General features: G+C 39.3%; 1 protein-coding gene across 1 annotated transcript in view; it reads right to left on the minus strand.

Annotated features, from left to right (window-relative positions):
• Positions 1-13,884, minus strand: part of reck (reversion-inducing-cysteine-rich protein with kazal motifs) — a 63,650-nt gene that overhangs the window by 4,141 nt on the left and 45,625 nt on the right. The window contains exons 12-18 of the mRNA XM_017721391.2: positions 13,314-13,450; positions 13,085-13,222; positions 8,543-8,731; positions 6,292-6,414; positions 5,565-5,736; positions 3,383-3,578; positions 298-508 (exon numbers count right to left, since the gene is read on the minus strand). Of these exons, the coding sequence (XP_017576880.1) occupies positions 298-508; positions 3,383-3,578; positions 5,565-5,736; positions 6,292-6,414; positions 8,543-8,731; positions 13,085-13,222; positions 13,314-13,450 (1,166 nt within the window). The remainder of the gene's footprint in view (positions 1-297; positions 509-3,382; positions 3,579-5,564; positions 5,737-6,291; positions 6,415-8,542; positions 8,732-13,084; positions 13,223-13,313; positions 13,451-13,884) is intronic.

Consider the following 13,884-nt stretch of genomic DNA (forward strand, 5'->3'; position numbering starts at 1 on the left):
AATGTTTACAATAATGTGTAAGGTTCTTTGTTGTAATTTTCAGAGAAGAAAATAAAGCAAAAAAATTACAAAAAAACAAGCCGAGTCAGGTTTGCAAGATGTTCTTTTAGCCTACAGTAGCAGAACTCAGGAAGCAATGCAGTCTAAATGATCAGCTGATACTGTGATGTGACACTGAATTTTATTGATTCTGCTAGCACTACATTCTGTAAACTCAAGGTACTGATACTACAGAGCAGACTGCAGCTACGCTGACTCCCAGGTGTATGTGTGAGTGAGAGAGGCAGTTGCACTGACCAGGTGGGGTGACAGGGTTGCAGCCCGGTGTGGAGAGAGGTGGGCAGGGCACTGCATTACAGCCAGAGTCAGCCATGAACTCTGACACTGCACCCACAGCATGGCAGAGGCCATGATAGTCCACAGCCACACGATCAGAGAATGCCTCGCACACCGTGCTGTACGTCTCACCATTGTGTCCACACACTTCTTGACGCACTCTGCATGCATCCTGCAGCCAAAACACACACAAACAAGTTTACACAAGTTATCTGAAAATACATCTAATTTTTATTTCATGAAATTTTCCCCTGTAATCCATTTATGACATTAGTGTGGGTTTATGTGCCAAAAGGGCCATCACATTTATTTTTTACAGGACTGAAGAGTGAACATTATATTTTCAAGAGAAGAAGATTTGGATTTCCATGAAATGGACCCTTTAAGGCATGAACGCATGACGATCCAGACACAGCCAAGTCTCAGACTAGAACAGATTTTACTTTGGACAATTTCCATTCACAGCACACATTAGTCCTAGACTAAGCTTCATCAGTGTGAGAAAACTAGCCCCGAGTCATGTAATGTGGCAGTTCCTGAGTCCACAGATGACCCGCAGTATTTAACTAATGAATCAGTCTCATGGTGGAGAATAAACTGGCAAAATGCCTCTGTCTTTAAATGTGACTGCCAACAATTTGAGCATGCACATGTCCTTGTCAGCTGGTCTGCTGCCCCAACCGAGGTGTTTTAATGAGCTAGTAATTGATCTGCCTGGTTTCCACAACACCTGACCTCAGGAAACGTGGAGCCAGTTACCAGGAGCAACCTGAGCACCACAGAGGAAAATCTACACTCCATATCTGAAGTGCTGACAAATGATTCTAAATACTCACATTTCGCTAAGTGCAGAAGAGTACAGACAGAAATGTGAGACACAGTTAAGGGATTTTAATTTGGAGCGATAAAAAGGAGCTGTAATGAAAGATGGTGTTAGTTTGGTGAGAGTTTATATGTGTGAGAGATTTTTCCTATGAGGCAAATCATTTGAAACCCATCAAAAAGAGGCCAGAAAGATCTAAGAGGTTATTCTGATGTTAAATGGCAATATGATACTCAGCTTTTTAGGCTCTGCATCAAATATATATAGTCATGCAATCAATTCAACTCAAGGATAAGGTCATTTACCCACCTTTTGCATGTAAATGTTGAATTAAACCAATAACTCCACAGTTTAACATAAAAAGGGAGCCAAATACACACACATACAGTCTGCGTAAAAGACAGAGACTATTTCAATACTATTTATTTGAATTCCAGTCAAAATAGCAATTAAGTGTGAGTTATTCATATTTCAGGAGAAGATTAGATATACAATCACTTGCAGAAGTAAAAGGTAAGTCAAAAGGCAATAAGTAATATTACAACTGTACTATTAGTCTAAATGTATAATTAGGATCGCATAGGTAGAAGACTGAACTTTAGAGGTGTGGAAAAATATCCCTGCGGATTTCTTTAAAAAACTAAAAGAAAGTCTCCTGAAAAGAACTGAAGTTTGTTTTACACAGTACTGTACACAATCTGGGTGATACATTCATATCCACACATCGTGCCTGCACAGCGCTTAGCCTGTGAACACACCATGCGCTACTCCTGTAATGAAAGTTCTTTTCATCAGTAAATACAGTGCTGGGTTGTCTGTGTTCAGGCTGCTGTTTTTAGCTGCAGGTAAATGAATGGCTTTGCCCTCAGCAGACGGCAGTAGTTAATGTGGAGGATGCAGTCTCCTGACCCAGCCGGTGGAAACTAGGGCCTGGGGTGAGAGGCCAAGAACACACTGGTTTTGCTCTCTGTGGTTTGCTCTGCTGCTGTTTGGTGCAAAATAGTGCCCTCTGGAGTCACATCAGGAAAATAACATACACATAACAAGCGTCACCCGTCCACTGAAACTATATACACAAAGTGTGAGGCATTTCATCATTTCATAACAAAACACTTCCTGTGTTGTAGCGATGCAAGATCCAGATCCTGCTGCATATCAGTACAAGACACTTAAAGTACCAGTTGAAGGTGTGATACACCTGTTCATTGAAGGGTTTTCCTTTTGCTTACTATTTCCTACTATGTTCCACATTTTAATTATAGGAAAGACATTCTATGAAATAACAAATATGGAATTATGGGGTGATCAAAACGTGAAACAAATTACAAACAAAAAACAAACTACATAATAGCTAAGCATCTTCAAAGTAGCCTTTCTTTGCCTTTTCTTGTAGGCATACTTTTTCAACAGGATTCCACGTATGCTGAGCACTTGTCAAGTGCTTGTTTCAAATATTATTTATGTGTAAAATTTGGGAATAAGGTGATTGCTGAAATTTGTTTAGGATTCATAGACAGGCATCAACTGTACTACTTGCGCTGTACTGTAAATAAATTGAAATTAATTGAAAAACACCTAGTAGTAGAGTGAGTAGTTACTCAAAAAAGTACTGAATTTCAAATCACCAATTATTTCTCTAAAGCTGTACTGAGATTACTTCACTAGTCATCAGTTTCCTTACAAGTTACTATCTAAAGCCACACAAATCTGTACTAACCGTTCAAAAACAGCTGCCTGTAAATAAAATAACATAATCCAAAGCTTGTAGAGCTGTTTCAGAATGAAAACTGAGTCAGGCCTGTGCAGGTGAGGCTGGCTCTTTCTAGTCTTTGCCCATCTGTTTTATATTAGCGTAACTGATGCCATGCTCATAATCAAAATTACACAGTCAGCTGTTGCAGGTTGCATGCATGCAAATTATATACAAGAACAGGCATGAAGTATGAATAGTACATAAATACAAAATACATATTTTTAATGTACTATGCATAATGAATATTGTTCTTAACATAAAAGTATTACAAGTACCAAAACTCTTCTGAAATCAGTAACTTTAACGTTATTAAACAAATTTATATTGTAATGTGTTACACTGCTTTGTTAAAGGAAAAAGTAACCATATTATTGTAAAGTGTTATTTTTCTACCATATGACCCTGAACAGTGGTCCAAGCTGGTACTGTACACAGAAACTGAGAGCTACTGATACAGTGACATACAGTACCTGGCAGTGTCCCATGTAGGCCAGGGTCTTGCCCCGCTGGTAGAGCAGACACAGGTTAGCATGCTCCATGTTGTCTGTGTCACAGGCAGGGTCCAGCTGGTTCGGGTCACAGCCTGAAGGGCGGCTCACACACTCATACTGCAGACACGGGTAGTCTTTTGTGGTCGTCAGACAGACCCGCCTCTTAGGGATGCACCTGAGAGAGCAAACAATAATACACTTAATTTATATAGCACCTCTCATACATTGAAATGCAAATCAAAGTGATGGATTAGAAAACATAAAAGAGAGAACAAAGATTTGATAAAAACACAAAAAGGGGTAGAACAAAAATTCTAAATATGAAAATAAAAATATATAAAACAGAAACAGAAGTTATGACGCTGGAGTTTAGGACAGTATTTATAAAATTTTGTCTAGTTATAATACTTCTGTAATTCTGTTTTCTGATTTGGAGTTAGGATAAGATTCTATATTTAGGAACTGTTATTCAGTAATAGCTACTGTCCAAAATTGAGTCCTAAATGAATCTGTCAGGGGGACTAAAAAGGTAAGAATGTAGAGTTTGGATATTTCTGTAGTAGAACCCAAGGCTGCCCTAAAGTTTTAAGTTAACTGAACTTGTAATAGTTCACACAACATAAAATCTCTTTTACATTCCTATGTTACTAACTTTTCAAGTTCAAACACAGTGTTTGCTTTAAGGTGACAGAATTAAACATTCTACACAAGCTTAATTAGAACATATGTCAAAGCACCACACTTGAGACAATTCTCTCTATCAGACATAAGAAACTTAGCTCCATGGCAACCAGACTCTGAACTCAGTGCATCAAGGTTGGCTCTGTAAAAGCTCCTCAATCAGGATTTTAACAGTAAGGGCCCGCCATTTTATCTCCTTGTTTACAAAAGAACAAACAACAGAACGGAGCTTTCTCTTTGAACGCTGCGCCAGAAAGACATGTTATGAAACATTCTGTTGGCTGTTACATAAGACAGACTCCAAAAGACATTTATCTTAGAGGGAGAGATACACAATGAGGACACATATTTGATGTACTCAAGAGCTTTGTGAGACCTTGTCTTAAGATCATTTGGGAAAGAGCTGAAGACAATATTCGAGACAATAAACTCTTATCATAAGAGTTTGAATAGACAGTAAAAACGTGAAGTCAAAATGTGCAGAAATGACATATAGATGATTCATTAAGCTGTCATGTTAGCTGTATAAACATCTACCTACTTTGCAGTGTCTAGGAAGACAATGCATTTAATAGATATTAGTGATGTTAAAAAGTTCTGATTAATTCACATACAATTAGCACCACAGTCAAAGTGGTAATGAAATTATCTTCAGTAACGCTCCCATGTGCTGTTCAATGTCAACAGTGTTCACAGTCTCAATTAAATTTCATACTGCATAAGCTGCCCCAGGAGGTGAACAAACATTAGCATGTGGCTAATGCTAAAGTAAGATCCAAGGCACCCATGAGGTCCATTCCCCGAAAGAGTCTGATCCCCTAAGGCTAAAGGGCTCAAAGCCCAGCGGGAGCATCCGGAGGAAGGGTTAGAACAACATGCTCTCTCTCCACATACTCCTCCAGGCAAAATTAGCTTGGGCTGGGGGGGAAGCCTGAACATCACACCTGAACAAACAATGAGGCTTGCTTGCCAAGGATAAGCATGAGAAGCCTGAGGAACATGGAGACTGGGAACGAGGAAATGGCATGAAATGAGCTTCATCATCAACTGTACTTGAAAAACTGATTAGACGCTGTCTGAGACAGGCTGTAGACAGCACTGCTACTACACCTCCACTTATTATGTTAAACGGATCCTTTCTTATTGTCTTACGGATAGTATTTATTGTTTAACACTTCAGGCGCATCTCATCTCACTGAATAACTTTACAATTTTTTGAGATCAATATGCTTCATATTTCACAACAGTACAGACGCTAAGCTTTTGGAAGTGTTCTGAATTTTACTTCCTTGTAAAATCTACACAACATCTGCAGAAATCTCTGAATTCTGCAAACCACACCACAGCAGACACAGATGGTCAGTGGCCAGTTTTTCGACATAAGTTTTTTGGTTACCGACAATAACCTTGATGTCTTTTAATGCTGATCAGTGTAATTATAGCTTTGGAATGATGTGATCAAGAGTCGCATGGCTCTCACCTCTGGTTCCTCTGGCAGGGGTTTGGTGAGCAGGGTTCGGTACTCCTGCAGGAGCCAAACTTAAACTGATTATCCTGGAAGCCCACACAGCGTGCCACACATGCACTTGGGTATGTACGTCCATTACGGGCACACACAGGAACAAAATGATCAGCACAGCCACAAGGAAGGCCTAAGAGGCAAAGAGAAGGAAGGAGAGAAAGAAATACAGAAGAGTGAAAAAGCAGTAGACTGTTAGACTAGCATAGCTATTGTAATTGAATCATGGTGCTATATGCAGATACAGTACTCTGCTTAAAACAGCTTAAAAATGTGACTATTAAGTAAATACTTTTGGGAAACATAATAAATACAAATAAAAATGAAAACTAATTTGTTCTTCTTCATATTTTGTGAGCTAGTTATAAGTAGACAGGTTTGGTTCCTCTCCTCCTTGATGCAACTCCAGCCACTGAATGTATTTGTTAAATTCCACCAGCGGCACACCTGATTTAATTTAACTAAGGATCGATTAGCTGAACCAGGTACTGGAAGTACAATAACTAAGCTGCCTTGAGAAGTATGGTTAATTTACTGTATTCATGTTTACTTGTATTTACTCAAATGTTATTGTTTTTCTGACCCAGAATAAATTGTTTAAAAACATTATTTCATCAGTTGGCCTAAGACGTTTCCCAGTACTGTAAAATTAAACCAAAAAGTGAAACACACAAACACACAGACTCACCTACGAAGAGGCGGCGATCCTCGTCTGAGTGCTCTATGCTGGGGCACTGGCGGGAGGAGCAGATGAACTCCCCAGCATAACAGGAGCACAAGCGACAGTCTACCTTGAAAGATTCTCCATGACCTACGAGATACACAACAAACCAGTCAACACCAATAAGAGCAGTATTTAAAATTGTTAATTCTGAGTGTCTTGATATTTTCCCATTAGTCTTTTTAGAGATTGATTCTGATTCTGAAGTCTTCACAGCTAGATTGGTCTATTTTTGTTAGACTTTTCTTGAACTCCAAGCTCACGCTTTGTGGACTAAGTAAACACATGAAACACACTGCATATATTTCCAATACTTTTCAATTAGCCCAAGTTGAACTATAAATAACATAATTAGCTCTTTACTGGGCAAGTTTTAAGCTGTTAAATAACACAACATAAAATAATGCGCCACACTCAAAATAAGCTGTAAATGACAATCATTCATAATTATGCTACGACATTCTAGTCTAGGTGTAGCAGCAGCATTCAAATAAGTATAAGTGCTCTTATCTGGCCCATTATTTACACTGCTTTGTGTATATTTCCAACCAATGGAGCAACATCAAGATCAGATCTATAGTTCAATGAAACGGAACAGTTTCTTCACCTCTAACTAGCCTGCTGCATGTTAAAGCAATTTTTCAAAGTGTTTGCACAATTTTAGAGCAAGAGGAACCAATCATCTAAGCGGAGGTACTGCATATCCCAGTAAAGCTGATGGCTAACTCTTAGAAAAGCTGTTAGGAAATCCGCCTTGATGTGTGTCTGCCACACTCCTTCTATGCAGGCCGTGCTTCCTTTGAACTCTGAGAAGCAGAGTTCGAGCAGAGTGTGGCAGTCTTCACAACCTTTCCCCTAGGAACTGATAAAAATCCCCACAAGATCACTTCACTTTCCTTACTTAACACTCCTGAAGCGGACATATAAGCCTTTCTAGTCCTCTGTTAAGCAAGCCACATCTGTCTCAAATAAGACCAAGATGGCCGACCCCCTTAGAAGTGGAGTAAAAATAAACATGAAAGAAAAAGCAATAAACTCATTCAGGTTCAAACCAACCAGCATTAAAAATGGTTCGTTTACAAAACAGGCATTTATGAGCATCTGCAATGGTAAAGCCCTGTCTTCAATTACAAGAGACTCACACTATTTGAGCTCTTGCATACTTGTCTTAAGGCAATTCCTCGTTTTTATGATAATATTTTTACACACATTTGTTTGCTTAGAAGCCAGAATTTGCAGCAAACATCCCTTATTAAGTTAAGAGTAAAGAAATGGTGATTATTATTAGGGTGAGGTTATACATTTCAGCTGCTGTTGTCAGTGACACCACACCACTAGGTGGCAGCCTTAAAAAAGAGCGTACTGCTACTATGTTGAAGGCTGATGAAAGACTGATGAATCACACTCATTTATAGCACCACTAGGCTCGTGCCGAGGAATGTTGAGAAGTCATTCTGAAAGCTACTCAGTGACATTTCAGGCTGCCCCAAAAAGAGACCACAGGAAGGAAATTCCAGCATGCGGTGGCTTTTACTTTCTTTGTTTAATGTAATGTTTTGCTAGGCATTACAGATGCAGGAGAAGGCTGGGGGCTACATTTGGTCTAGCTCTAGTTTCTTTTCTATTTTTTTTCTCCACTAAAGCAGGATAGAACAACAGATCTTTGCTACAAGCATCTAAACATTTTCCTCCCTTTATCCAAGATAACTCGTTTAGTGATTATCATATGAATTTGACTGCCCTCTTTAAACAACACTGTGTATGTATTAAACTGTACAATCTCCACAGAAAAGCACTGCTAACAGAATAGGACACTCTCTATTAGCAGAACATGAGCCATGTCCAATGCCAAGCATCAGAGAGGGTATAAACCCCCCCAGGACTGGGCAGTGGAACTGCATTCTCTGGAGACATGATGCTCTGTCCAATAGCCCTGGGATGAGTTGTAGTGGTGTTTGTGATTCAGAACTAATCAGTCAACATCAGCACCTGACCTCACTGAAGTTCTTGTGGCTGAATGCTATCAAATCCTCACTGCAATATTCCAACATCTAGTGTACAGAAGAGTAGAGGCTGATACTGCAGCAAAAGGGGGACAAACTCCCTATTAATACCAGAACAATGTTTCAGAAGAAATGATGGACGAGCAGGTACAAACCTTTGGACCTGTAATACATACTAATTTTTTAGAAGATATTTAGAGTAATGCATGTCTCACTTTTTCTCTGTTCTCCCATGATGCAGGTTTTGGTGGTGTCAATGCAGGGCATCTCAGCGCAGTTCTCCAGCCGACCACTCTGGCCACAGGTGCACACTTCGTAGCAGCCTAACTGGCCACTACGCATAGGCACCTGGATCCGCGCCTCCATGTGCACCAGGAATTCTGAGGCTTCGCCCAGTTTGCAGCCTGCCACCAGAAAAAAATTCCAGTTAAAAAAGACATTACTTTTAAGGAACAGTTCAGAAAAATAATCTAATTTGCACAATTTTCCCCATATCCCAAATGTAGAACTGATCTGTTAAGACATTTGGTGTCCAAAGTTTGTATCTTGGTTTTGCACCTGGGCTATGAAGCTAATGTAGCTAACAAGCAAAGGAAACTTAAATCCACCCTTTACATTGTGCAGACTGCATCACACACTTGCACGAAAGACTGTTAATTGATTAACTGTTGATTCATTTCATACAGACTAGAACGTTCCTGATACTGTATGGATATGGTTACATCCAACAGATTAAAAAAAAAATATATATCATTCTAAATGGCTTGTTGATGTAGGTCTTGGGAACAGAAATTGTCTGTAAATCTTCTGTAAATTATGTTGATAAAACTTTTTTTCACCTTTAGCTTATTAATGTTTATGGATTCCTGATTTTTTTTCCAGGAAAAATAATTCAGTCATGCATAGATTTATTGTCACATGACAGATTCTGCTCACATGCCTCTTAAAATACAAACAGTGTGGAGAGCCATAGCTGGACTGAGGAGGAGATGAGAGGGTCTTTAAAAGGAATGCTGCCACTGTTTAGCACTTACAGAGATAGATGTCCAGAAAAGCCTACAGCCTTTCTAAATGGAATGTGTTCAAACAGCTCTGTATGGCAGATACATTTTATCCCTCATGTAACGGTTCAGATATAAAAATCATGTAAAATAAAATAAACAAAACCTCCATATCAGTGGGTTATGGGTATATCAGGGCAGTTGAGGGTACACAAGTTACCACATACATAAAATAAAAGATAGAAACATGTCAAACAGGACTTTTTTATGCCAAAACCTAGGTAGGAAAAATGTTTTGTAGGAAATTCCATCATTATGTAAACCACTTTTAGTGATTCAGTCAGTTTGGTGAAAACGAGCTACTGGGCAGCAAAAATTTCAAACATTTTATGCATTTTTTTTCTTGCTGCCCTGCGATGGACTGGTGACCTGTCCAAGGATCCGAAGGATCCGACCCTTCCTCACCCGGGAGGCCACCCAGGTGCTAGTGCAGTCTCTTGTTATCTCAAGGCTTGACTACTACAACTCACTCTTGGCTGGTCTTCCCATGCAGACCATCAAGCCTCTGCAACTCATCCAGAATGTGGCAGCACGACTCGTCTTCAATCTGCCCAAGTTCAGCCACGTCACCCCACTGCTGCGATCCCTTCACTGGCTCCCTGTAGCTGCACGCATCAGATTTAAAACCCTAATGCTTGCCTACAAAGCCAAAAATGGACCAGCCCCTACCAACTTGATGGCAATGGTAAAATCTCGGCTTGACCCGCCATCCTTCAAGGTGCACGGAAGACAAGCGTCGAGAATGTTCTCTGTACTGGCACCCAAGTGGTGATATGAACTCCCACTGGCTGTCCGAACAGCAGAGTCTCTTGCTGTCTTCAAACGTAGACTGAAGACTTATCTCTTTACACAGCACTTAAATGAGCATTGAACTATAAGCTGCACTTATTTTATTGTTCTTCACTGTGTATTGTAGTTTATTGTATTGTATCTTATTGTTATTGTATTGCATTGAATGGCACAGAGTTCTGCGTTCAACTCTGTTTCTTTTTCTCTCGGTTTCTGCAGTGGCATTTTGTTTCTGGCAGTATCTGAGCTCAGGACTTTTTTTCTCTAAACTATTGGTAACTAGCAAAGATACTTTCTCTAGATTGACAAAGCCTTTCTTGTTAGTCGCTCTGGATAAGAGCGTCTGCTAAATGCTGTAAATGTAATGTAAATGTTTCCTGCCTTCTGCCCAATGATGGCTGGGATAGGCTCCACCTACCCCTCCACCCCAAAGGATAAACAACTTAGAAAATGTGTGTGTGTGTGTGTGTGTGTGTGTGTGGGTGTGTGTATTTTTTCTTGCAACAAGTCAGTGGAAACATAGCTTCTAACATAGCGTCATCTATAAAATGGACAAAATTCAGACCTGAAGATGGCTGCTACACCATTTTTAACCACACGTTTTGCCCAATTTTAGATAACATTATGTTATAAAGCAGTGGTGCACACCGGGTGTCTACAGTTTGGTAGGTTGTCTAGCCAAAACCACCTCTAAACCAGCCAACAGAAAAGTTATATCAGGTTATATTTTTGAGCAGAAAAATCACCAGAATGTGCTGGACACCAGCGCTCCTGGACTGGAGTTGTGCATCCTCCATTCGACACAGTTCATCACACTCTTCTTCTACTGAATTTAGAAAAGATTGGCTTTGATGCAACTGCTCTGGAATGGACCCAAAACCACCTCACTGACAGAATGCATGGCATTGAATAATTATAAATCAGATTTTGTATCTGTATCTAAAGGCATACCACAAGGTTCAATTTTGTGTCCAGTTTTATTTAATATATACATAAATGATATTGCTGCCTCTGCTTCTACCTCAGACTGCAAAATTCACCTTTATGCAGATTACACGCTTTTATATTGCTCAGCTGATTCTATTCATGCTGCAACAAGAAAATTACAGAGCTCATTTAATGCTCTACAGGTGGCGTTATATAAGCACAAACTAGCTTTAAATGCCATGAAAACTAAGTTCATGTTGTTTTCCAGATCTCTTAATACTGATTTTAATACTGTAAATATTACTACCCTGGCAGGATCCACTACTGAGAGAGTCACAGAATATAAATACCTTGGCATATGGCTGGACGATAAACTCAGTTTTAAACCACACATAAATAAACTAGTTAGTAAATGCAGACAGAAGCTGGGCTATTTTTATAGACATAAGTCCTGTTTCCCCATGCACGCCAGAAAAAGCTTAGTTGAAGCAACTTTACTATCAGTGCTGGACGATGGTGACGTTATCTATAAATATGCCCTCTCCAGCTCTCAAATTACTGGACCCAGTGTATCACTCTGCACTGAGGTTCATTACTGGAGATCCGTACAGAACCCACCACTGTGAGCTGTATTCGAAAGTTGGGTGGCCCTCTTTAACGGTAGGAATGGAAACACATTGGTTGATTTTTATTTATAAGACACTCTCCGGGCATTTGGCAGAATACATCACTTCACTGATGAATATAAATAACAGTAATTATCAGACTCGCTCTAGTAACTGGATCAGCTGCCAGGTACCAAGAGTTTTTACTGAACTGGGAAAATCTGCTTTTAGTCACAGTGCACCAGTGAGCTGGAATTTATTACAGGACACACTAAAACTTAGCTCACTGGTGTCACTTAGTCATTTTAAACTTTTAATATTGAACCACCTTCAGACAGCCTGTACCTGTTTTATTTAATCTTATTTATTCTTAACTTGTTTTAGTTCTTCTCTCAGTTCTTTATTATTTTTTAACTTATTTTAATTAGTTATCATTATTATTATATATTTTTTATTTTATTAACTTATATTCTTTTGATCTTAATCTCTTATCAATTAAACCTCAAGTTTTATTTTTATTATTATTTTTATCTATTTTTTATCTTTTATTTCACTGTTAGTTTTAAATGTTCTTTTAATTTAAAATGATTAAATATAGATATTTTCCTTGTGATGTCAATCCCTGTTTTTGTAAATGCTCGGCTACATTGAAAATGAGGGTTGCCCTCAATGTACTTCCGAGTCAAAATAAAGGTTGATTGATTGATTGATTCTTCTCATACAGCAACAGAAATCACACAAACACGTCCATTTAAGATTATTTAAGAACTTGATGCAATATGAGACTGTTACGCTCTGACAGGAATCCAGACGCTAGCGGATAAGAGATCAGACGTTTTATTCGTTTACTTATCGACAAAGGGAACAAAAAAGGGGCAAAACGCTAAAGAGTAGTCCTAGGTCAGTCCGAAATTCTAATCAAACAATCCAAGTAAGCAGCAAAAGTACCAAAGAGGGAAAGGCAATAGACGTACTCGAAAACACGAAATCAAACGGTCAAAATCACAATTAGGAGAAAACACTCAGTAGGTTTCAGAATGAAAACAATACCTCGCACTGACTGATTGTCAGAGCCAGGCTTAGATGCCTGTGTGTGTGTGTGTTTCCATTCCTTATTAGAGCCTCATAGCATCAATGCAAAACTACAGCAAATTTTGGATACCAAACATGTCTTGGCAGATACAGCTGTGCAAAGTGGACATTTTTCAAGTACACAGTCCTTATCAACCAGTTACAAGATGAAAAATTCTAAAAAATAAATTAATTCATTCATTTTTAAAAAGCTTATTTTTTATTGCATATTTGTGACCTGAAACACTGAACAGTTGCTCCTCTAGAAGTGTGAAATATGTGAAATGAAAACAAAGAAAAGTACCAGGCACACAGAAGTAAGGCAGGCAGTCTTGTCCTGGGTGACAGCCCTTCCTGTTCACTTCACACAGATGGTTGCTGAGACATGGGTTAGGGTTACAGGGATGGATCACCTCCTCAATGTTCTCAAAGGGGCTTGGAGCTGTGGTCACCGAAGTGATTGCACATACAGATTAATTTCATAGTTAGAAAGAAAAATATTCGGTTAAAGTTCAAGAACATGAGAGACTCACTGAGGTATCGGTGTAGGGGAATGCATCGCTCTGGGTCATCAGTAGGGGACAGAAGATCACAGATACGCTCGGGGGTCTGCCCTTCTGGGAAGCGTGTAAAGTCCCCACAGTGGGTCAAGATGTCCACACAGTCTGACCTGGGGGTACACAAGCAGAAATCGAATACTAATTACATTTTCCGTCCATAGATGCATCTTTTAACCTTGTATTACCATCCTAAAGATCGCAAGCCAAAGGTTTGTCTTCTTGAAACTATGATTATCATAGAACTTGTAAACATGGAAAACATCTTTAAAGATCTTTATGTAGGACAAGACAAAGACATTAGATATAATTAAAGGTAATCTTAAAACGTATAATATGCAGCCTTGTTTCAAGTCTAATCTAAGCAGAACAGAAGTGCACCACTTCTCTGTTTGCTTGCCAGCCTGTTCTAGACACAGACATATCAGCACCCCCTTTACCTCTGTGTTCAAACGGAGGAGATGAAAGCCTGCTTCCTGTCGACTATGTACACCATAAAACGGTCTCATGCTTGGAAACGCATCGCAGCACTTGAAGCCCCTTTTTC

Source organism: Pygocentrus nattereri, chromosome 3, assembly GCF_015220715.1.
Source record: "Pygocentrus nattereri isolate fPygNat1 chromosome 3, fPygNat1.pri, whole genome shotgun sequence".
NCBI classification, from domain to species: Eukaryota; Metazoa; Chordata; class Actinopteri; order Characiformes; family Serrasalmidae; genus Pygocentrus; species Pygocentrus nattereri.